Source organism: Rhinoderma darwinii, chromosome 1, assembly GCF_050947455.1.
Source record: "Rhinoderma darwinii isolate aRhiDar2 chromosome 1, aRhiDar2.hap1, whole genome shotgun sequence".
NCBI lineage: Eukaryota > Metazoa > Chordata > Amphibia > Anura > Rhinodermatidae > Rhinoderma > Rhinoderma darwinii.
Genome location: NC_134687.1, coordinates 134,111,620 through 134,138,270, shown reverse-complemented (window position 1 = coordinate 134,138,270; position 26,651 = coordinate 134,111,620). Strand labels below are relative to the sequence as shown.

The window sequence follows — 26,651 nt, the reverse complement described above, 5'->3', positions numbered from 1 at the left end:
GTGAGCAATAGTGGCCGTACTCAGCTGTCAGCCGAGAGGCAGTGTCACATTGACCGCCTGCAAGTTACCTTTGTGCTAAAGCAGAGTATGCCTCAGCACAAACCTGGGCAAAAGCAGAGCGGCAAGGGCTAAGGTCCGGGACCGAACCTCACCCCAAGAACGACTGTATGTGTGCGGCGGGGCTGCTGTCAGTACCCGCAGGTGAATGTGAATCACCACCGGGAGCCGGCACTAAGCCAGACAGAATTCAAACACCCAGCGAATGGTGGAGCCTGGACAGCTAGGGCCAAGTAGTGCACCAGAGGATTTGTTAAAATTGTTGCTAAGCACCCGACGCGCGTTTCGCCAGAATTCTGGCTTCTTCTAGGGGTGACTGGATCTGCTTAATTTTTGTATATCGTTATCGCCGCTGGCGCATGCGCAGTAGGAATGGAACGCATGTTCCGTCTCTGCGCATGCGCAGTGGCGATTTGTTCCTCGATGCGTTCCACCGGACTAAACATCCAGTTTGGACGCCATCATTGGAGCATGCGCAGTAGACACGCGCGAACTCGACATGCTTATATCTCCCTCCCTGTATGAATTGATTACTAAACAGTAAGTTTATTCTTATGTAAATCGAATTGGCCTCTGCTCTGTTTTCCAATTATCCTAATTGCCCTATTTACACTGTTTATGAGTTTTATATTTCACCAAACATGCATTTTATATTGCCTATGTATGTTTTATATTGAAAAAATATGTGCACTCCACAATCGATTTTTTTTATACACTGGGATGTATATGTGTGTATGTTTGATTGGAACTGTACACATGATTACTTTATTGCTGATTAATGTATGCTCCTCCTATTTATACTTGACACTTTGTTCAGCTTTTGATGGCTTGAGAAAGGTTCCTGTTGAACCGAAACGTTGCTGTCACCCCTAGAAGAAGCCAGAATTCTGGCGAAACGCACGTCGGGTGCTTAGCAACAATTTTAACAAATCCTCTGGTGCACTACTTGGCCCTAGCTGTCCAGGCTCCACCATTCGCTCCACGATCCTCTCATGTGCGCTCACGGCTGCTAGCTGCCTGCTGGTTGTCCGTGCTCGTGGCTGCAGTGCGCCCTGCTGTTGCTTCCAATCAGCTGGGTGTTTGAATTCTGTCTGGCTTAGTGCCTGCTCCCAGTGGTGATTCACATTCACCTGCGGGTACTGACAGCAGCCCCGCCGCACACATACAGTGGTTCTCGGGGTGAGGTTCGGTCCCGGACCTTAGCCCTTGCCGCTCTGCTTTTGCCCAGGTTTGTGCTGAGGCATACTCTGCTTTAGCACAAAGGTAACTTGCAGGCGGTCAATGTGACACTGCCTCTCGGCTGACAGCTGAGTACGGCCACTATTGCTCACGACCGTTACAATAGCAGAGTCACTCTCGTGAATGACTCCTTCACATTGCCTCTTAGCTAACAGCTGAGAGTATTCTTATTTACACACACGGCCGTTCCCCACGCTGCTGCTCTGATTCGCAGGGACACCAGCGTGAGGGTGCGGTTAAGTGACTGTTCACATTGTTACACCAACACTAACGCAGGGGAGTAAGGTTTGCGGGGCCTCACCTCGCCTATTACAATAACATCACAAATTTCCTTCCCAACACGCAGCAGGGCATATCAACACTGGCCCAGCTGCGCTAATTGCTGCATAGTGCAACAGACATAACCACAACCTAAGTAACACAGTCAGTCTCAATTCAAGTCAGAGTGATCGGCATAATTTATAGCTCAAGAGCTTCATTCATCTGCATTGCAATTTGTGGCAGTTACAGTCTAATTACCAAGCACTGCTAACGGAGCATACTGACAGCCATATTATATACTACCTTATCATATAATTCATAGCCAAGGGTGTGTGAACTGAGGGGTCACTCACACATACCAAATTGCACCACTGGACCTTTTAATCATTTGTTCCTTTTAATGTATAAACAATAAAAGTTATTTATTAATTAAATTTTTTCACAGACCACATGCTTTTTTCCCCCTTTCCTTTTCCTGATCTAACTTCAAGGTAGATGAAAGCAGGGTGGATTTATTCACCTCAACACAGCAACGTTTTGGTTCAACAGGAACCTTTCTCAAGCCATCAAAAGCTGAACAAAGTGTCAAGTATAAATAGGAGGAGCATACATTAATCAGCAATAAAGTAATCATGTGTACAGTTCCAATCAAACATACACACATATACATCCCAGTGTATCAAAAAAATCGATTGTGGAGTGCACATATTTTTTCAATATAAAACATACATAGGCAATATAAAATGCATGTTTGGTGAAATATAAAACTCATAAACAGTGTAAATAGGGCAATTAGGATAATTGGAAAACAGAGCAGAGGCCAATTCGATTTACATAGTAATAAACTTACTGTTTAGTAATCAATCCATACAGGGAGGGAGATATAAGCATGTCGAGTTCGCAAGTGTCTACTGCGCATGCTCCAATGATGGCGTCCAAACCGGATGTTTAGTCCGGTGGAACGCATCGAGGAACAAATCGCCACTGCGCATGCGCAGAGACGGAACATGCGTTCCATTCCTACTGCGCATGCGCCAGCGGCGATAACGATATACAAAAATTAAGCAGATCCAAGGGGAATCATAATCATAACCGGACATAGTCCAGATAATTCAAAGGACACAACAATGCATCACCCAGGAAATTTATTGGGTTTTGCACTGTGGCGTCCGTAGAGAAAGGCAAGTGTGATTGAAAATGACAATACTGTCAATAAAGCACTGGCTCCCTTTTGGAATGATTAAGTATCGCAACCAGACTCGTCCTAGCTCAGTATAATGTGACTATAGTCACCATTAGAACAAGTAGAGCTACAGTGAAGGAAATAAGTATTTGATCCCTTGCTGATTTTGTAAGTTTGCCCACTGTCAAAGACATGAACAGTCTAGAATTTTTAGGCTAGGTTAATTTTACCAGTGAGAGATAGATTATATATATAAAAAAAAAAAAGAAAATCACATTGTCAAAATTATATATATTTATTTACATTGTGCCCAGAGAAATAAGTATTTGATCCGTTTGGCAAACAAGACTTAATACTTGGTGGCAAAACCCTTGTTGGCAAGCACAGCAGTCAGACGTTTTTTTGTAGTTGATGATGAGGTTTGCACACATGTTAGATGGAATTTTGGCCCACTCCTCTTTGCAGATCATCTGTAAATCATTAAGATTTCGAGGCTGTCACTTGGCAACTCGGGTCTTCAGCTCCCTCCATAAGGTTTCGATGGGATTAAGGTCTAGAGACTGGCTAGGCCACTCCATGACCTTAATGTGCTTCTTTTTGAGCCACTCCTGTGTTGCCTTGGCTGTATGTTTCGGGTCATTGTCGTGCTGGAAGACCCAGCCACGAGCCATTTTTAATGGTGGAGGGAAAGAGGTTGTCACTCAGGATTTGATGGTACATGGCTCCATCCATTCTCCCATTGATGCGGTGAAGTAGTCCTGTGCCCTTAGCAGAGAAACACCCCCAAAACATAATGTTTCCACCTCCATGCTTGACAGTGGGGACGGTGTTCTTTGGGTCATAGGCAGCATTTCTCTTCCTCCAAACACGGCGAGTTGAGTTAATGCCAAAGAGCTCAATTTTAGTCTCATCTGACCACAGCACCTTCTCCCAATCACTCTCAGAATCATCCAGATGTTCATTTGCAAACTTCAGATGGGCCTGTACATGTGCCTTCTTGAGCAGGGGGACCTTGCGGGAACTGCAGGATTTTAATCCATTACGGCGTAATGTGTTACCAATGGTTTTCTTGGTGACTGTGGTCCCAGCTGCCTTGAGATCATTAATAAGTTCCCCCCGTGTAGTTTTCGGCTGAGCTCTCACCTTCCTTAGGATCAAGGATACCCCACGAGGTGAAATTTTGCATGGAGCCCCAGATCGATGTCGATTGACAGTCATTTTGTATGTCTTCCATTTTCTTACTATTGCACCAACTGTTGTCTCCTTCTCACCCAGCGTCTTACTTATGGTTTTGTAGCCCATTCCAGCCTTGTGCAGGTCTATGATCTTGTCCCTGACATCCTTAGAAAGCTCTTTGGTCTTGCCCATGTTGTAGAGGTTGGAGTCAGACTGATTAATTGAGTCTGTGGACAGGAGTCTTTTATACAGGTGACCATTTAAGACAGCTGTCTTTAATGCAGGCACCAAGTTGATTTGGAGCGTGTAACTGGTCTGGAGGAGGCTGAACTCTTAATGGTTGGTAGGGGATCAAATACTTATTTCTCTGTGCACAATGCAAATAAATATATATAATTTTGACTATGTGATTTTCTTTATTTTTTTTTTATATAATCTATCTCTCACTGGTAAAATTAACCTAGCCTAAAAATTCTAGACTGTTCATGTCTTTGATAGTGGGCAAACTTACAAAATCAGCAAGGGATCAAATACTTATTTCCTTCACTGTATAGTGATAGAAGGGAAAATTATCATCTCAAACAGGGATATCAAAAAACTCCCTAGAGAAACCGCATCACGGAAAAAACGCATAATCTGAACATAACAGACATGCGTTAACTATCAATATAAGCTCGCTTTTATTAAAAAGAATATCTCATTTCAATTATACAATCCATATAAAGACACATATGCAAACTGCCTCACTGTATTATAGATTGAATCAATTATTCTTAGGGATCTGTTGATATATACTTCCAATAAAGAGACGTTATAGTCCCAAAGACAGGGCCTCTGCTGCTTTCCAATAACCCACATATTGCTTGACATACAATTGTGTATCTAGAAAATATTGAAAAAAAAAGGAAGAAAAAGATAAAGATTAATACATAATATCTGTGAATATAAAAATAAGCATAAAATATGTATATTCAAAAGAGGTCAAAATAAGACCTCAAGTTATTTATACATACAAGACACAAATTATACCATCAAGGACGTAGACCGGTCACATCCCTATAGTTATTAAAGGAGGCAAGTTACCCACTTCTGTATTAGATATGTGGGCCACAAGAATACTCTATATTTAGCCCCTTAGGAGACATAGTTTCCAATCTAAAGATCCACTCTAGCTCTTTTCTTTTAAGAGCCAAGCCTCTATCACCGTCTCGTCTCAGTTGAGGCACCGAATCAACTGTGATAAACGATGTTTTTTTTCAACAAAGTGTCTTGACACCGGTAAATCCTGTCTCTTAATGTTGATGTTTGATTTGTGATTTCTCATCCTGAGACATACTTCTGTGGTGGTCTCACCAACATAATACAAGCCACAAGGACAGCTCAACAAATAAATAACAAAAGGATGATTGGCACGTAAAAAAAACTTTGATGTTCATTATTTTACCTGTTTGTGGATGGTTAAAAGTGCCACCCTTAATCATATTGTCACATATGTTACATCCTAGACATGGGTAACAACCATGTTTCAGAGGGGCCAGAAACATTTGACTTTTCCGATTTGACCCAATATCGGCCTTGACCACGCTATCTTTGATTGTTCTACCTTTCCTATATGCCATCATAGGCCTCTCTTGAAATTCAGCAACCTTTGGAAAAGCTCTACTCAATATCTTCCAATCTTTCCTCAAAATCTCACCAACTTGTGAGCTTAAAGAGGAAAAGGTGGAGATAAAAGGTAATCGGACATTTTTGTTCTCAACTACCTGTCCACAGACTCAATTAATCAGTCTGACTCTAACCTCTACAACATGGGCAAGACCAAAGAGCTTTCTAAGGATGTCAGGGACAAGATCATAGACCTGCACAAGGTGTGGAATGGGCTACAAAACCATAAGTAAGACGCTGGGTGAGAAGGAGACAACTGTTGGTGCAATAGTAAGAAAATGGAAGACATACAAAATGACTGTCAATCGACATCGATCTTGTGCTCCATGCAAAATCTCACCTCGTGTGGTATCCTTGATCCTGAGGAAGGTGAGAGCTCAGCCGAAAACTACACGGGGGGAACTTGTTAATGATCTCAAGGCAGCTGGGACCACAGTCACCAAGAAAACCATTGGTAACACATTACGCCGTAATGGATTAAAATCCTGCAGTGCCCGCAAGGTCCCCCTGCTCAAGAAGGCACATGTACAGGCCCATCTGAAGTTTGCAAATTAACATCTGGATGATTCTGAGAGTGATTGGGAGAAGGTGCTGTGGTCAGATGAGACTAAAATTGAGCTCTTTGGCATTAACTCAACTCGCCGTGTTTGGAGGAAGAGAAATGCTGCCTATGACCCAAAGAACACCGTCCCCACTGTCAAGCATGGAGGTGGAAACATTATGTTTTGGGGGTGTTTCTCTGCTAAGGGCACATGACTACTTCACCACATCAATGGGAGAATGGATGGAGCCATGTACCGTCAAATCCTGAGTGACAACCTCCTTCCCTCCACCAGGACATTAAAAATGGCTCGTGGCTGGGTCTTCCAGCACGACAATGACCCGAAACATACAGCCAAGGCAACACAGGAGTGGCTCAAAAAGAAGCACATTAAGGTCATGGAGTGGCCTAGCCAGTCTCCAGACCTTAATCCCATCGAAAACTTATGGAGGGAGCTGAAGATCCGAGTTGCCAAGCGACAGCCTCGAAATCTTAATGATTTACAGATGATCTGCAAAGAGGAGTGGGCCAAAATTCCATCTAACATGTGTGCAAACCTCATCATCAATTACATAAAACGTCTGACTGCTGTGCTTGCCAACAAGGGTTTTGCCACCAAGTATTAAGTCTTGTTTGCCAAAGGGATCAAATGCTTATTTCCCTGTGCACAATGCAAATAAATATATATAATTTTGACTATGTGATTTTCAGTTTTTTTTTTAAAATATAATCTATCTCTCACTGGTAAAATTAACCTAGCCTAAAAATTCTAGACTGTTCATGTCTTTGACAGTGGGCAAACGTACAAAATCAGCAAGGGATCAAATACTTATTTCCTTCACTGTACAGAATTTTGACAATGTGATTTTCTGATTTTTTTTTAATATAATCTATCTCTCACTGGTAAAATTAACCTATCCTAAAAATTCAAGACTGTTCATGTCTTTGACAGTGGGCAAACTTACAAAATCAGCAAGGGATCAAATACTTATTTCCTTCACTGTACTTGACACTTTTTTCAGCTTTTGATGGCTTGAGAAAGGTTCCTGTTGAACCGAAACGTTGCTGTGTTGAGGTGAATAAATCCACCCTGCTTTCATCTACCTTGAAGTCCTGGTGCCGTTACTGTGTTCTATGTTTTTCCCTATTTTGAATTGGGGAATTGATTCATCCCCTGGTGACGAGCAGATGGCCTGATTTTGGAAGTACTGGAGTGCTGTGTTCATCTATCTTTGGGCTGTATATATATATATATATATATATATATATATATATATATATATATATATATATATATATATATATATATATATATATATTATAACTTACAATAATTAGTAATGACTGTGTAAATGAATACTTAGTAAATATATAAAATTACAAATGTATAATAACCATAGCAATATGTGTATATGTGTGTGTCTGTGCATGTGCGTGTGCGTATATATATATATATATATTTTTTTTTTACACATATGCCAATTTTTCTCCATTTGACAATTAGTTTTTATCAGTACTGAGGAAGCACAGGGTGTGTTTACACTGACAGGGCAGTTTATAAGTGCCCTATCTCCTACATAATGAGATCGGCGCTGTAATGTAGGTGACAGTAATGCTTTTTATTTAAAAAAACGATCTATTTTTACCACTTTATTAGCGATTTTAGATTTATGCTAATGAGTTGGTTAATGCCCAAGTGGGCGTATTTTTACTATAGAACAAGTGGCCGTTGTACAGTGGAGTGTATGACGCTGACCAATCAGCGTCCTGCACTCCTCTCCATTCATTTAGGCAGCGCATAGGGATCCTTTTAGATCGCTATGTGCTGTCTTATACTAACACATTAACAATACTGAAGTGTTAAGACAGTTAATAGACATTCCACGGGATCTCTATTCAGAATCTGTGCACTTCGTTACTCTGTCTGTGGTAGTTACAGCAGAGGAAGCGTGATCTCGCAAGATCTCGCTGTAAATGACAGGTTACAACGAGACCACGCTTCCTCTGCTGTAACTACCATAGAAACAGTAACGAAGTGCAGAGATTGTGATTAGACATCCCGTGGAATGTCTATTCACTGTCTAAACACTTCAGTATTGTTAATGTGTTAGTATAAGACAGCACATAAGGATCTAGCAGGATCCCTATGCGCTGAGTAAATGAATGGAGAGGAGTTCATGACGCTGATTGGTCAGCGTCATACACTCCTCTGTACAACGCCCACTTGGTCTAAAGTAAAAATACGCCCACTTGGGCATTAAGCAACTCATTAGCATAAATCTAAAATCGCTAATAAAGTGGTAAAAATAGATGTTTTTTTAAAATAAAAAGCATTATTGTCACCTACATTATAGCGCCGATCTCCTTATGTAGGAGATAGGGCACTTCTAATGTGGTGACAGAGCCTCTTTAATTTCCTTACATTACTTACTACTATAGTTATGTATGTTTTTTTTTTAGAAACTATACTATAACAGAAGGCATAAAGAATCTCTTACTATAAATTTATGGATATTACAAGTCCCTGTAGGGTGTTTTTTTTTTTTTTTTTTGTTTTTAATACAGGGGCACAGTGGAAAAAAAATAATACCTATGAATTTATGTTTAAAAAAAGGCATCACAATTCTTTACATCAGAGCAAAAATAATAGTATGCATCAAATGACATATTGCTACCAGGGCTTGATGATGCTCAACTAGGACCTATATATGATACTATAAGCAAGGGCGTTCATCAACACCTTAAATACAGTTTTTCCTAGTATCTACGAAATTAAAGAGTCTGCGTTAATTATTCTTTTGTGAAATTCAGCGAATCTGGCACAACATGAAGCATCTGTTAGACTGGTTTCACATCTGCGCTGCCGCTTTCTGTTGCCCTGCTCTGACTGAGGAGCAGAACAAGGGAAAACCGGAAATAGTGGCTCAGTTGCATCCGACACCACGGTGGCCGGCAGAACCCTTTGACTTTAATGAGTTCTGTCAGCTTCCCATCGGGTTGTCCGTGGTTTTAACAGAAACAATAATGCAGCGTGCTGCGCCCTTGTCTCCAGTAATCTTGGCCAGATCAGTGACGGAGACCCCTAATGCAGATGTGAACGAGGTCTAAGGGTACCAAGTAAAGGTACTTTTACACCAGACAAATTTGGCCGGTGCAACGAGCGCCGATCAACGAGACAGCTTGTTAATCGTTTGCTCCATTCACAAGGATCTAGTATGGGGACGAGGGCTCGTTACTCCGATCGCTCGTCCCCATACATTTGTATCATGTCGGCAGCTCGTCTCCCTGTTTACACAGAGATGTGCTGCCGACAACGATAATATTTGACACATTTAAAACGATACAATCAGCAGATGATCAAGTGCTTCCTCGTTCATCTGCTGATCGCTGCCCTGTTTACACATCGTTTGCCCGATAATTGGCCGGTGTAAAAGGACCTTTAGAGCCAGTCAATGAAAAACATCTCTCTGGAAAAATGAGTAATTGGACTGCAAGGAGCTCGAATAATCTCCTACCTATGTCTGCCACTGATATATACAGTTGACATTGAACCAAGATATCCAATTGATACGTACTACCTCTAAATACACTGTATAGATGTAAATAAAAGTAATTCCAAATGCGGGCCTAAGGCCTCATTCACACAAGCGTGGCGTTTTTGCGCACGCAAAAATGCGGCGTTTTGCGTGCGCAAAAGCTACTTAACAGCTCCGTGGGGCAGCAGCATATGATGCGCGGCTGCGTGCTTTTCGCGCGGCCGCCATCATTATGACACTCCATTTGGATGTTTGTAAACAGAAAAGCACTTGGTGCTTTTCTGTTTTCATTCATCCTTTTGACAGCTGTTGTGCGAATCACGCTGTTCGCACGGAAGTGCTTCCGTGCGACATGCGTGGTTTTCACGCACCCATTGACTTCAATGGGTGCGTGATTCGCGCAAAACGGCCAAAGAACGGACATGTCGTGACTTTTTTTCAGCAAACTCACGCTGAGTAAAAATCACGGACATGTCTGCACGGCCCCATAGACTAATATAGGTCCGTGCAAATCACGCGCGTTGCACGGACGTTTTTTCCGTTCGTCTGAATAAAGCCTTAGGCTGACATCATTTATGTGACACCCAGTTGTAACTAGATTAGGGTAAATAAAATAAAAAACCTCAAAACCCAGGGTCCTTAATTTTTAGATTTTGCCTTCTATATGCTTGTATTAGATAAAGTTAAAAAAGTGTTGAACATAAAACCAGGATGAGTGTTGTGATAACTTATCAGAGGTAAAGTAGATCTTCCACCTAAAGGTAATAATGTAGGATTTTAAAATGTGTTGTGTCATTTTCCAATTAACTAGTAGTTTTTGCTTTCTATAGATCTTGTCGCTCTTGAAGCCACACATATTTTACATGTAGAAGGATCAACGGCAACCAATTCAAACAGTGTCGCAATAACGGATGCAAATGGAATGCACACTTCAACAATGTCTTATGTTTCTACGGCTAAAATGACGATACTGAATACATTACAAGATAGTAGTAAGTAATAGAGGATTAAACTGATTTTACTTTGTTAAAATACTCCGATGGTCTGAGTATTTCTAGATACTGAACACTACCAAAAAAAGTAATGTTAAATGGACCGTTCCATGCATTTCAACAAGTTAAAAAAATCTCTGCACAATAACTAAAGGTCTTCTTCTTCCTAGAAAATAGAAGGTTGGTTCTCACAGCTCATACACTAAGGGTATGTGCACACACACTAATTACGTCCGTATTTGACGGACGTATTTCGGCCGCAAGTACCGGACCGAACACAGTGCAGGGAGCCGGGCTCCTAGCATCATACTTATGTACGATGCTAGGAGTCCCTGCCTCGCTGCAGGACAACTGTCCCGTACTATAATCATGTTTTCAGTACGGGACAGTAGTTCCACGGGGAGGCAGGGACTCCTAGAGTCGTACATAAGTATGATGCTAGGAGCCCGGCTCCCTGCACTGTGTTCGGTCCGGGACTTGCGGCCGAAATACGTCCGTCAATTACGGACGTAATTAGTGTGTGTGCACATACCCTAAAGGGTAGAGGTAGACTTTTAGGGTTCACACATACGGTAAATACTGCGGATTTACGCTCACACATGTGCATTTACATTCACACATGCGCATAATACAGTAGCATCAGAGGATGAGATTAAGAGTATGTTCACACGGCCAAATTTCAGACGTATACGAGGCGTATTATGCCTCGTTTTACGTCTGAAAATACGGCTCCAATACGTCGGCAAACATCTGCCCATTCATTTGAATGGGTTTGCTGACGTACTGTGCAGACGACCTGTTATTTACGCGTCGTCGTTTGACAGCTGTCAAACGACGACGCGTAAAAATACAGCCTCGTCAAAAGAAGTGCAGGACACTTCTTTGGACGTTTTTGGAGCTGTTTTCTCATAGACTCCAATGAAAACAGCTCCAAAAACGGACGTAAAAAACGCCGCGAAAACGGCGCGAAAAACGCAGCGAAAAATGCGAGTTGGTAAAAAAACGTCTGAAAAGCAGGGTCTGTTTTCCCTTGAAAACAGCTCTGGATTTTCAGACGTTTTTGTTGACTACGTGTGAACATACCCTTATAGAAATCTCATCCACACGCTGCGTAAATGCTGGGCAGAAAAAGCTCTTGGAAACTCACCTGCGGTGCATTTTTTTAATCAATCAATTGTATTTGTGTAATCGCTGCTTGTTGCAGGTTTTCCCCATTCAATTATATGGGGAGGTAAAACCCGCAACAAATAGCACCTGTTGACTTTTTTTGCGGCAGAAAAGCAGCGATTCGGCCGCAAAAACTAAACTTAAAAAAAAATTATTATTATTCTTACCGAGAATTCTGTGTTTCTTCATCCAGGACGGCCTCCTGGGATGACGTTTCATCCCATTTGACAACTGCAGCCAATCACAGACTGCAGTGGTCACATGGAATGAAACGTCATCCCAGGAGGCCGGTCTGCAGGACGGCGGAGGGACACGTCACCATGGCTAAGTAAGTATGAACCTTTTTTGTTTTATGTGCAGTTTTCCGCAGCGGACACTCCGGCTGAAAAACTGCGCCACAATTAGCTTTTTGTCAGCCGGAATTCTCTGCAGCGCACAGGGCGTATATGCTGCGTGCTTTTCCACAGCGTATCCGCCCTGAGTGAACATAGCCTTAGGCCCTAGTCACAGCATTTTTCCTACGATGTAGTTCCGTGTGGCATCCATGTACAGTGCACGTCTGCATTTTTTACGCGCGTATGTCATCCGTATCTTACGCGTTTTATACGTCAGCAAAACAAACTGAAGAGGTATTTTTTTTTTTTCATCATTTCTTTAGCAACTGTTGCGTGAATCACGGACAGCACACGGATGTACGTCCGTGTGCTGTCCGTGATTTTCACGCACCCATTGACTTCAATGGTTGCGTGATGCGCAAAAAACGCACAAGTATAGCACATGCAGTGAGTTTCACGCAGCGGACACACGTTTGTCGTCCGTTTTTTTAACGCGTGTAACACGGACGTGAAATATGCTCGTGTGAATAAGACCTTAATGTCAGTGGAATATAAATGTGCAGCACGTGTAACACCACACTGCAAAGTTTTCAGTCCTTTGTCCACCCATGATCAAATAATTTCACTTATATCTACAGTGCTGTGAAAAAGTATTTGCCCCTTCCCAATTTCTTCTATTTTTGCATATTTCTCACACTTAAATGTTTCAGATCACAAACTGATCACACAAAGTGCAGTTTTTAAATGATGCTTTAATTTATTGAAGGAAAAATGCTGTTCAGCCTTACCTGACAAAGAAATTGCCCTCTTAGCTCCTTAATTGACCAGTTAAACAATTTCAGTTGACATTTGGGTTAAATTTCACTAGCCACACCCAGGCTTTACTGCCAAACCTGTTGAATCTAAACCTGTCTGGCAATGTGAAGCGGCTAGAATTTCTCAAAAAGCAGCACATGATGCCACATTTTAAAGAGACTCTGGGACTCCAGCAAACCACAGTGAGAGACATTATCCACAAATAGAGAGAACCTGGAGCAGTGGTGAACTTTCCCAGGATTGGCTGGCCTACCAAAATTTCACCAAAAGCGCATTGACGACTGACTCAGTAATTAAATAGAATTCTTTATTAGTTTTCAAGATATACAATAGAGAATAAAACATGTACAAAATGTCCATATACATGCATATATAATACATTGAGATACACAAGAGAAAATACCCCCCCTACCTGCCCAACCCCCACGGTACCAAACACCATCTCTGCACACCGTAGTGTATTTAATCAAATGGCCGTTCCCTACTTTTCCTTTCAAATTTATGAATTTACTCCCTGTATGTAGACAACAACCTTCCATTACACAGATTTGTTAACGTTACCCTACTTTCAGTTATAATTCACTGTATTAGACGATACATATAATTTGTGCTCCCACAACATAGGAAAATTAATAAATTCACTGAAGTGATATATGAGTAAAATATAACTTTATTTCATAACTCTCTAAAACCAGGGGTACAATCACCACTGTGAAAAGCCCCACCGTGTGTATTAAAAACGTATTAAACAATAACTACCAAGTCCTGATTCAGTTGTGAACCCTCTATGACTGAGTATATTATAAAGATATCAATCTGGAATCAGCATTTGAACATGGGTATAACAGCAGTTTTGACCCTAAAACACACTGGAGCCCGCGATAACCGCACCAGAAACTCCTAATGCTAAGGTATACAACAATGCCACTGTCCCCTATCCTAAGATTCCTAATATAACCCGACCCTACGCGTTTCTATACTTATCATCAGGGGTCTGTAGCTTGGTCACTCTGGCCAGGATGCCAGCGATATTACTTCAACAGCAGATATTCTGCTGTACACCATGGAAGCATGCTCGCATAGATATCAGCGGCATGCTTCACTACGGGACTCTGAGTTACTATAAACACCTAACTCCTCCCCCTGTCCTCGGCAGCGCTCTCCGAACCAGCCAATCACACTCACCCCCCAAATTTGTGACGCCTGTCCATGTGACTCCCGGCTGTCAGCTGACATACCCGGAAGCAACACCGACCGCATCAAAACGAACGCGCAGGAGCAGTGGAAGGCTGTAGGCGCATCGCTTATGCTGCACAAAAACTAACCATGATTGAGGAAGGAGTCTAACGATATTAAGAATTTGGATAAGTATTGCGGATCAGCTCAAGACCGCAACTGGACTACCATTGATAAAGCACCTTCCCTGTAAATACATATTGTATGAATGAATGAATGAATGAACGATGTAATGTCTATCACACTTCGAAATTTTTTGAAACACCTGCTGAAAAGGACCATGCCTGTTAGCCTAAATGGCAAAATGAAAATTGCTGTGTAAAGACCTGGCACAACGGCCATATATCTATCTGCCTTGAAAATCAAGAGGATAACAGACGATAAAAATGCATATTTAAATGAAACAGGCATAATTTGTCTGCTCGTTTAAACCTTCTGGTTGTACACACGCCAATCTATAAATCCATTGGGCTTCTTTACGCAGAATGAGGTTGTCCCAATCACCTCCCCGCTTAGGAGGCCTTATTAGTTCAATTGCCTGAAATTTCAAACATTCTGCTCTGCCTTGATGTTTTGCATGTACATGTTTGGATATAGGAGTGTCTCTCGAATGAACAATATCTCCAACATGCTCTCTGATCCGGCGCCGAAACTGCCGCACCGTTTTGCCCACATAATTCAGTGGACATGGACATGTTATCAAGTAGACCACCCCTGCTGTTTTACAATTGACGAAATCTCGAATATCGTACTCCACCTTCGTGGCAACACTTTTGAATTTATTTCCTCTCTGAATGAAATCACAAGCTTTGCAACTGCCACATCTATGTGTACCCGGTATCTGCCTGTCCAGCCATGTTCCTTTTTGTGTAATGGGGTCAAAACAGCTCTACATGACCCTATCCCTAATGTTTTTACCTCTACGGAACGTGACTGAAGGCCATTGTGTGATCTGATCTACCAAGTCTGCATCAGCACTTAGAATACACCAGTACCTTTTCAAAATTTGCATAATTTCACATTGTTTGGAGTCATAAGTGCCTATGAGTCTCGTGACTCTTTCCTCTTTACGTTTTCTAGGGACAAGAAGACTCTGCCTATCTGCATCCCTCGCTCCCCCATAGGCCTTTCTGATTACCCCCATGGGGAAGCCTCTGTCCTTCAATCTATTTGTGAGGTCCTGCGCCTGTATCTCAAAATCGTCCATCGAGCTACAGTTCCGGCGTACTCTCATGAACTGGCCTCTGGGGATACCGCGTTTGAGGGGATAAGGGTGGCAACTGTTCCATTGGAGGAAGCTATTGGTTGCTGTTTCCTTACGGTGTACTTTAGTACGTATTGTACCTTCCGTTGTTTTAATGATTTTAAGATCTAAAAAAGACAGTTCCTGATTACTGATTTCACATGTGAACCTTAGCCCTAGATCGTTTATATTGAGGGCTGCTACAAAGCTATTGAATTCCTCCACTGTTGAATTCCAAAACAGCAACACGTCATCAATATATCTGATCCAAATCCCTATTGATGAAGTCCACTTGGCAAAACTATCCCCAAAAACAATTGTCTCTTCCCACCAACCAAGAAATAAATTTGCATAGGTGGGAGCAGTAGGACTCCCCATTGCTGTACCACGTAATGGACGCAGCGAAAAGCGCCTGCACTTGCCATTACGTCTGAAATTCCGGAGCTGTTTTCTCCTGAAAACAGCTCCGTGATTTCAGCCGTTACGGACGTGTACGTGTAAGCATACCCTAGAGGTCAATGTACATGATTCCACAATAAAAGACATGAGTCAAAAATTGCATTTATGGTGGAGTTGCAAATCACAAACCACTGCTAATCGAAAAAAAACACAAAGGCTCGCCTTGCATTTGCCAAAAAACATCTAGATGACCCTGGAGACTTCTGGGATAATATTCTGTGGACTGATGAGTCACAGGTGGATCTTTTTGGAAGACATGGGTCTCGTTACATCAGGCGTAAAACTAACGCCGCATTCCACCATGAGAACATCATACCAACAGTTAAACATGGTGTTGGCAGCGTGATGATCGGGGGCTTCTCTGCTTCTGCTGGACCTGAACAACTTGTCATTATAAATTAGATCCCATTTTACCAAAAGTTTCAGATGCAATGAAATCTGAAACTTTTGGGGGTCGCAACGTACGAATTGTCAAAATGGCGAGCGCCGGTTGCCAATTTGCAGATTATAGGGTAAAAAAGGGAAGAGAAAATGTTAAAAAAATAATAGAAAATAAAATAAAAAATGCCATATTCACTACCTCTTCTAGTCTTCCATAGCAACGTAGTTTTGTCCCATGTGAGCTCTGCAGCTAATCACAGGCTGCAGCAGTCAAATGAGACAAAACTACGGCATGGCGTAGTTGTCCCATGTGACCGCTGCAGACTGTGATTGGCTGCAGCAATCACATGGGACAGCTACGTCATCTCAGGGATGCATTGCTACGGAATACCAGGGGAGGTGGTGAGTATGTTTGCTTTTTGTGCTTTTGTTTTGTATAATCGCAATTCCCCCGATTGACAGGACTATTGGCGGACTTGTAATTCGTGGCGAATTAATTCGGGCTGAAACAAATTTCAGGCCTGATTTGGTAGGAACGGCCCCAGAATGAATTTCAGGAAATTTGATTATCATTACTTGTCATAATTGATGGATCCGTTTTTAGCAGGAGGAAAATTCTGCCTCAAAATTCCGTTTGGGAGTTTGAGGCAGATTTTGACCTTCCTGCACGCCGTTTACCGCGATTTTCGCCGCGTTTTTTGCTCGCGCCCATTGAGTGCTACGGGCAAAAAACTCCGCAAAATACGCTTTCTCTGCCTCCCATTGATGTCAATGGGAGGTCAGAGGCGTAACCGCGCGAAGATAGGGCATGTCCCTTCTTTCTCTCACTAGGCGGTTTTACCGCTCGCAGGAGAAAACCGCCTCCACCTTCCATTGAAATCAATGGAAGGCATTTTCGGGCCAGTTTTTGACGAGTTTTGCGGCGCGGTTTCCGGATTCACACGCTAATGTAAAAACTGCTGTAAAATACGGAGCTGATTTCAAGGGAAACCAGCCTCTGATTTTCAAGCACTTTTCGAGGCGTTTATGCCCCTGAAAAACGGCTGAAAACACAGCGTGTGAACAGAAAATCCTGAAGGAAAATGTCCACCATCAATTTGTGACCTAAAGCTCAAGCGCAATTGGATTATCTGGCAGAGCAATGATCCGAAACACACAAGCAACTTCACCTATGAATGACTCAAAATAAATAAAGGTTTTGGAGTGTCAAAGTCCTAACTTGAATTCCATTGAGATCATGTGGCAAGACCTTAAACGGGCAGTTCATGCACGAAATCCCTCCGATGTACCTGAATGAAAAAAATTCTGGAAAGAAGAATGGGCCAAAATTCCTCCACAGAGATGCAAAAGACTCATTGCAAGTTATTGCAAAAGTTTGATTGCAGCGGTTAATGCCAAGGGTGGCACAACCAGTTATTAGGTTTAGGGGGCATTTACTTTTTCACAAAACGTGATAGAGGTTTTTATTGAATCTTTATCCTCAATAAGTTTAATAATCAAACACACACCTTCCTGCTGCAGACATTTTTTGGGATTTTCACTTTTGTTTCCTCCTTCCCACCTTCCAAAAGCCATAACATATATATTTTTTCCTCAATATTGCTGTATGAGTGCTTGTTTTTTTTACAAGGAAAAACCTGATTGTTAAAAATAAAATTTTAGTTTTGTTGCCATATTCTGAGAGCCATAACTTTTTTTCTGTTGATTAAGCGGTATGATGGCTTATTTTTTGCAGGGCGATCTGTAGTTTCTATTGGTAGCATTTTGGGGTACATGAGACTTTTTGATACCTTTTTTTCCATTTTTTGCTGGAGATGAAGTGACCAAAAAACAGCGATTCTGGCAATTTAATTTTTTTACGGCATTCACCGGGCGGATGAAATAAAGATATATTGTCAAAGTTCAGACTTTTACTGACGCGGCGATACCAGTTATGTTAATTTTTTGACATTGTGCTATTGTGCTTAAGGGAAAATGGGAAAAGGGTTTTTTCTTGGAACTTCTCATATACCGTATTTTTCGGACTATAAGACGCACCCATGTTTTAGACAACAGAAAATAGGATTTTTTTTTATATTTTACTACTTTTACAAAGAAAAAACTATTGGTTCAAAAAAAATCATTTGTTCAGTTTCTCCACATTCTGAGAGCCATAACTTATATTTTTCCATTGTTTGAGCGGTGTGAGGACTTAGTTTTTGCAGGACGAGCTGTAGTTTTTATTAGCACCATTTTTTTGGTACATACGATTTTTTTACCACTTTTTATTTAATTCTTTTTAGCGATATAGTGACCAAAAGACAACGATTCTGGGGTTTTAAATTAGTTTTTTTTATGCTGTTCACTGTGTGAGTCAAATAATGCTATATTGTAATCATTTCGGACTTTTACGGACGCAGCATTACCAATTTTTTTATTTTTACATTGTGCTTGGGGGAAAATGGGAAAGGTTTTTTTTTTTTTTTTTTTACTTTTATAATTTTTTTACACTCCTGAAAATGTATCTAATAATTCTTTTTTACACATTTTATTAGTTCCCCTAGGGGACTTGAACCAGCGATCATTAGATCGCTAGTGCAATTGTGAAGGATTTTCCTGACACAGCTTCTATGTTGACGCCCGTGGTTAATCTGCCTGCATCTGTTCCTAGGTCTGCTAGAGTGACTCGATCTGCTACCACTCAGGCTGGTAGGCTGAGGAGTGTGAGAGCCTATCGCAGCCTGGCCAGACGGTTCTAGCTCCCGCCCTTGGTCTACTTATACCTTCATTTGCTGCTTGTCCTTCTCCTGTTTCCTGGCTCTGCTGTTCCTACTGTTACCATTGACTTCTGCTTCATATTGACCCTGGCTTGACTGACTATTCTCCTGCTCTGCATTTGTTACCACGTACACTCCTGGCTTGACTCGGCTCGTCCACTACTCTCTGTTGCTCATGGTGTCACCGTGGGCAACTGCCCCACATCCCTTGCTTTTGTGTACCCTTGTCTTGTTTGTCTTTCGTGCACATATTGAGCGTAGGGACCGTCGCCCAGTTGTACGCCGTCGCCTAGGACGGGCTGTGCAAGTAGGCAGGGACTGAGTGGCGGGTAGATTAGGGCTCACCTGTCTGTCTCCCTATCCTGACATTACAGCAATACACTGCAATACATGGATGAGTTACAGAAACATACTAGTGAATGGCAGTTACGGAAACTGCGTAGCTCAGAGAGTTACGCTGTTTCCATAACTCGACCATGTAACCAGGAAGTGGCCGGAAGACAGTGGAGCCGGGTAAGATAGAACGGGATTTAGGGGGCCCCTTTCTAGAAATAGGTGTGGATCCCAGAGTTGGGACCCGCATCTATCTGACATTTACGACATATCCTATGGATATTACAAACAATCCTATGGATATGTTATCCTATGGATTACTGATATCCTATGGATATGTTATAAATGCCCTTAATGGGAAAACCACTATAAATGCCGCGGTCGCTATTGACTGCGACATTTAACAAGTTTAACGGCCAAGAACAGCTCCATCTCTGTTCCTGGCTGTTAGAGCAGTGTGCCGGCACATCACGGGTCAGGAAGGGGTTAAGTAAGAAGTGGTCGGGAGTCCGGCGCTATAAGATGCAGGGATTTTTTAGCAAGATTTATTCGTGCTAAAAACTGTGTCTTATAGTCCAAAAAATACGGTATATTTTTTTTACATTAAGAAAAACTTTATTACTTTTATTTTTTTTCTTGTCACCCTAGGGGATTTGAACCAGCGATCTTTAGATCGCTTGCATGATATACGGCAATACTAATGTATTGCAGTATATCGTTTTACTGACATCAGGCCCCCAGGATGCCATGCCATGCCAACCATTGGCACACCGTGATTGCGTTGCAGGGGGGCGGTTGCAATGTTACAGGGGGCCGCCCCTCTGTTTCTAACCACTTAAATGCCGCGGTCATTATCGACTGCAGCATTTAACAGGTTAAATGAGCTGGATCGTGCTCGAGCCTATAAAATGCTGGGACAGTATCCCTGCGAATGCCGGCGCGCTGACGTCACGGGATCGCAAGGATCCTGTCTTGGCGCCTCATAAGCTGCAGGGCTGAGGAGCTCCGTTCATCGTGGCAATGGAGCTAGGTGCATGGCCGGTCTTAGATACGTTCGACCAGTGCGGTCGCACAGGGCGCCAGCCGCCACACTGCAAGAGGGGCGCAAGCGGATGTGTGTATCCCCGCTCCATTGCAACTACCAGCGGGTCAGGTGCCACTCACTAACTGCACACAGGGCCAGCCTTAGGCAGTCGCCTTCCCGCCCGGGCGCTTCTTCACTTAGTGGCCGTCGCTACCGCTGTAGCGGCCATAACGGCTGCTAGCGGCGACACAGGGCTTGAGGGCCATGTGGCCGGGGATTCCGCTCCTGGAGCGCTCCTTGAGCTCTCTGTCCAGAGGAAACTCCTGAAGCAGAATCCCCGGTCACAGCGATGCGTGGCCGGGATTCCACTCCAGGAGAAGCCAATGACGTCATGTACACAAACGACAGGAGCTTCTCCAGGAGTGGAATCCCCGGTCACAGCATCGGCAACGCTGTGGACGGGGATTCAGTTTCAGGAGTTTCCCTTGATGTCACTGTACATATATGGACAGAGACATCATGTAGCGCTCCAGGAGTGGAATCCCCGGCCACACAGGGATTCCGTTCACTCAGGGAGCTACAGTGGCGCTATCTATACTGGGAGGGGTTTGCTATCTACAAGGGGGCTGTGGGCTGTGTGGCACTACCTACAAAAAAGGTCAACTGTGCAGGAGCACACAAAGTACCCAGCTTTCCCGAATATCAAATAAATGTGTGGAAATAAACTAAGATATAACTTCTATTTTAACTAGCTAAAAGGATTAATCCTTTTAGCTAGACTAATTAAAAGTTATATCTTAGTTTATTTCCACACATTTATTGAATAGCTGGGAAAGCTAGGTATTTTGTGTGCTCCTGCACAGTTGTCCTTTTTTGAATGTCTATTGCCCGGCAGCTATCAGGGTCATTTCGTAGTCCTTGCACTGCTGTGGGCAGTGTGGCGCTACCTACCAGGGGGCTGTGGGCTGTGTGGCACGACCAACCAGGGTGCTGTGGGGCACTAAAAATCAGGGGGCTGTGGGCTGTGTGGCACTACCAACCAGGGGGCTGTGGTCTGTGTGGCACTACCAACCAGGGGGCTATGGGCTGTGCGGCACTCCCTAGCAGGGGGCTGTGCGGCACTCCCTAGCAGGGGGCTGTGCGGCACTCCCTAGCAGGGGGCTGTGCGGCACTCCCTAGCAGGGGGCTGTGCGGCACTCCCTAGCAGGGGGCTGTGCGGCACTCCCTAGCAGGGGGCTGTGCGGCACTCCCTAGCAGGGGGCTGTGCGGCACTCCCTAGCAGGGGGCTGTGCGGCACTCCCTAGCAGGGGGCTGTGCGGCACTCCCTAGCAGGGGGCTGTGCGGCACTCCCTAGCAGGGGGCTGTGCGGCACTCCCTAGCAGGGGGCTGTGCGGCACTCCCTAGCAGGGGGCTGTGCGGCACTCCCTAGCAGGGGGCTGTGCGGCACTCCCTAGCAGGGGGCTGTGCGGCACTCCCTAGCAGGGGGCTGTGCGGCACTCCCTAGCAGGGGGCTGTGCGGCACTCCCTAGCAGGGGGCTGTGCGGCACTCCCTAGCAGGGGGCTGTGCGGCACTCCATAGCAGGGGGCTGTGCGGCACTCCATAGCAGGGGGCTGTGCGGCACTCCATAGCAGGGGGCTGTGTGGCTCTCTTTACAGGGTGCTGTGTGGCGCACTCTACAGGGGGCTGTGTGGCTCTCTTTACAGGGGGCTGTGTAGCGCTATCTACAAGGGTGCTGTGTGGCGCTACCTACAATGGGGCTGTGTGGCACTATCTACAAGGGGGCTATATGGTGCTACCTACAAGGGGGCTTTCTGGTGCTACCTACAAGGGGGCTGTGTGGTGCTACCAAAAGGGGCTGTGTGGTGCTACCCACAAGGGGGCTGTATGGCGCTACCTACAAGGGGCTGTGTGGCGCTACCTACAAGGGGAATCTGTGAGTGGTGGGCTGATGGTCAGTTTACTGTGAGTGGGGGGCTGCCTTACAAAAAACGTGTGTGAACAGACCCTAAGAGTGTAGTGCTTGTTCTTAGCCGTTTTCTGTCTTTCTCAAAACAATTTTGGTAGGGGTGCCCTGAGGAAATGTTATTTTTCCAGTGCTGCCTCGAGTCCGAAAAGGTTGGGAAACTCTATACTAGGCTACAGGATCATGCCATGGAGCAGCTCAGTTCGTCATGGAGCAGCTCAGTTCGTGATAGAGCAGCTCAGTTCGTCATGGGAACGGGGCCTAGGTGAGTACAATTTTTGTTTTTGTTTGGGGGCACTGTCTACAAGGGGAGGTGGGGGAGTTGTATGGCACGATCTACAAAAAGGAGATGGGGGATTATGGCACTGTCTACAGGAAGGCTATATGGCAAAATCTACAGGGGGCACTATACTGTGTGGGGGCCACAAAGCGGACATTATACTGTGTAGGGGTACTACAGGTGGCATAATAATGTGGGCACAATTAGAGGACAAAATACTGTGTCCTTGAAGAGATGGTAATATATTATTAAATATTATTATTATAATGTATGGCACTAAAGGGGCATTTATAATTTTTTTATGGGGCACTTTTTTTTTAATGATGGGGTGGTGCGCCGAAAGATCATTTCGCACAGGGCGCCATCTATCCTAGGGCCGGCCCTGGCTAGGTGAGTATGTTGTTTTTTTTTGCAATTTGTTTTGGGGGCACCCAGGCACTATATACAGGCTGTGTGGCACGATCTACAAAGGGAGGAGTGTGGCACTATCTACAGAGAGCACAGCGGCACTATCTAAAAAGTGGGCTGTGTGGCACTACCTACAGGTCATCTGTGTGGCATGATTTACAGGAGGCACTATGCTTCTTGTAGATAATGCCAGTGTGTGGCACTATCTACTGGGGGTAGTATGGGGCACCATAAACAAGGGGCAATGAGTGTGGCACTATCTACGCTGGTTTTTATGCTACCAGTAGTGGTCAGCACATATCGCCTAGCAATAGTGATAAGGTGAGACATTACCTGCCTGTATTCAACCAGATAAGCAAAGAGATATACTGGCCACCATAGTAGTTGTCAGTCAAACAACAACAACTTGTCAAAAAAAATTTTGTTTATTTGTATGCAGAAATTCTGGGAAGAAAGCCACTGCCCCACACGACATACCCACCAGATAAGCCACACCGTATGTGTAACTGGATTTTTTTTTTAAATGTTGCCTATTATTCGTTACTGTGCTGTTGCTGACCACGGCTAGTCTGAATGCTCTACCTGTCCACTGCAGCTGCCTGGTAAGAGCAAGATATATTTTCCAATAGGGTTCAGTCAGGGTCTGCTACCTAGATTCCTGATAGTCTGCTTTAGGCAGGTCCCTAGTTCCTTCAGTGTCATCACAGGGTCCGTTCACAACCTCTTGCCGAATCGGGCAGTGGGTGTGCATTTGCTGGACTGGTTACAAAAATTACCATTACAAAAATGAGGATGGTGATCTGAAATATTTTAATTTGACAAATTAGCAACAATAGAAGAAATCAGATGAGGAACAAATACATTTTCACAGCACTGTATGTAAATGAATATTCACAAAATAATACCGCAACACAGATTCCAAATAATACTACCATAAAGAACACCAACATATATGTGCAGCTCCCATTTCAGACTGTGTAAAAGGATAGGGGGCCAGCGGGGGAGGGGGGCGTGTGTGCTTGCAGCATGCAGAGAAGATAAGCTGTGCTCCTCCTCCTGTCCCTGTATGACTGTGGATGACCTCAGAGGGGGGGGGGGGGGTTACATGAACTTTTTCCGTGTGCAGTTTATATTTTTAACAGATTTGTGGATGACTAACAAATATTGCATGGCCTCTGTGTCAGCGTTTTGAGAGCGAAAGCTCTTGTTTATGTAGGCGTATGTAGTATATGAATATTGCACAGTTTGATGTATTATTTTTACATTGTTTTTGTGTGTAAACCTCTGCTTGTATGTTCATTTCTAGGCGCAAATTTGTGTTATAATTATTTTTATTTTTTTTTAATAATGACACAAAGTTATTTGAAGGTGGACATGGCAGCCAACAGCATGTCAAGACAATTGCAATCATTAAGTTGTCTGCTTTCAGAAAATATTTAGGGTCTGGTGGTGCACTAACTTTTGTAGGCGTGTAGGTTCTTTACGGGTTGTTACTTTTTTAACGTTTTCTATCTTAAAACCAGATTTGTAATCTGTTTCATTCTGGTAAATTTTATTGAGATACTGTATGTGCATGAAGACATAGGCATAAGTGGTATGTATGTGCATCTAATTTTCTGCTTGAGTCACACTTTTAGCCACAAATAATAGATTTGCATGGATATTTATGACAAAATTACATGATGGTGCCTGTATGTATAAAGTGTTGAGTGGCAATTTCACAATGTGCCAGGTGTCTACTTTCAAAAAATATATAGGTATGGGGGTTTAGTATAAGGGTATGTTCACACGCAGTGACTAAAAACATCTGAAAATACGTTTTTGGAGCTGTTTTTCAATGGAGTCAATGAAAAACTCCTCCATAAACGTCCCAAGAAAGAACTTGCACTTCTTCTGACGCGCCATCATTTTACACGCCATATTTTGACAACGACGCGTAAAATTAAGCCTCGTGGGAACAGAACACCTATTGAAAGGGCAGATGTTTGTAGGCGTATTAGGGGCATTTTTCAGGCGTAAATCGAGGCGTAAAACGCTTGAATTATGTCTGAAAAAACTGCATGTGAACATACCCTAACTCTTTATTTTGTCATTTAGTTTTTATTTGTGCATGTAAAAAGTGTAAACATTTTCCTGGCTACTAGAGGTGCAAAATGTCCTAAAACTCCTGGCAGCGAAACGTTTAAATATATATTCCACATCGTCAACACAAGATAGAAAATAAAAGTAGAACACTGAAACATATAATATTACAGTCAGGGATAGGCGTACACTCACAATTTCAGTCAGGGACAAGTGTGCACTACTACTATACAAAAATAATTATAACCAATAAGGCCGCCATATAGTGACCATATAATGGTCAGATACCTGATCCACACAGGCGGTCAGCAGAGCATTATCATGCTGCAAGCGAATACAGTATTGACCAGACACAGGCAAAATAAATAAGGCTGGATTCACACGAGCATGTTCGGTCCGTAAAGGACGGAACATATTTCGGCCGCAAGTCCCGGACTGAACACACTGCAGGGAGCCAGGCTCCTAGCATCATAGTTATGTACGACGCTAGGAATCCCTGCCTCGCTGCGGGACAACTGTCCCGTACTGTAATCATGTTTTCAGTACGGGACAGTAGTTCCACGGAGAGTCAGGGGCTCCTAGCATCGTACATAACTATGATGCTAGGAGCCTGGCTCCCTGCAGTGTGTTCGGTCCGGGACATGCAGCCGAAATACGTTCCGTCCTTTACGGACCGAACATGCTCGTGTGAATCCAGCCTAACCCTTAAATCCATAGACACACAGGTAATGTCTTCTCTGATTGAAGTCGTTCTCTTTCCTTATTGACAACTGCAGAATTTGCTGCCTGGACATCTTTGGCCCCTCGCTTCTACAGCCCATTCCCATTCTTTGTCGCAACACAATTTGCGATCGCAGACCCCTAAATTAATTCAGACCCCAGACCAGACTCTTAAATCAATTCAGGCCTCAGACAAGACCCCTACATTACTTCACACCTAAGTCCAGACCTTTAAATCAATTTCAGGCCCATGACCAGACTCCTAAATATCTTCAGATCCCAGACCAGACTCCAAAATAATGTAGACTCCAGATTAGATCCCAAAATTAATTTAGACCCCAGACCAGACCCCTATATTACTTCAGACCCCAGACCAGATCACTAAATTAATTCATACCCCAGCAGAGGCCCATAAAGTACAACAGACCCCAATCCAGAAAACCACAATTTTCAGACCAAATACCAGACCCATACATTAACTTAAAACCCCAAACCACTCCTCAAAATTACTTCAGATCCCAGACCAGACCCCAAAAGTTATTTAGACCCCAGACCATAACCCTTACATTACTTCAGACGAGTAAATTAATTCTGACCCCAGAAGAGGCCCCTATATTGTTTCAGACCCCAGACTTCTAAATCTGTGCAATTATGACATAATAGCTGTTACTTTTGTGATCAAATCTGCTGTCTTAGGGTGTGTTCACATCAGTGTTTGGTTTCCATTGATGGGTTCCGTCAGACATTTCCGTTGGAGGAACCCATCAACGTATGGACATTGATTTCAATGGTAATGC

General features: G+C 43.4%; 1 protein-coding gene across 1 annotated transcript in view; it reads left to right on the top strand.

Annotated features, from left to right (window-relative positions):
- LOC142702217 (uncharacterized) overlaps positions 1–26,651 on the top strand; it is a 101,135-nt gene that overhangs the window by 9,550 nt on the left and 64,934 nt on the right. The window contains exon 3 of the mRNA XM_075848199.1: positions 10,489–10,650. Coding sequence (XP_075704314.1) covers positions 10,489–10,650 — 162 coding nt within the window. The remainder of the gene's footprint in view (positions 1–10,488; positions 10,651–26,651) is intronic.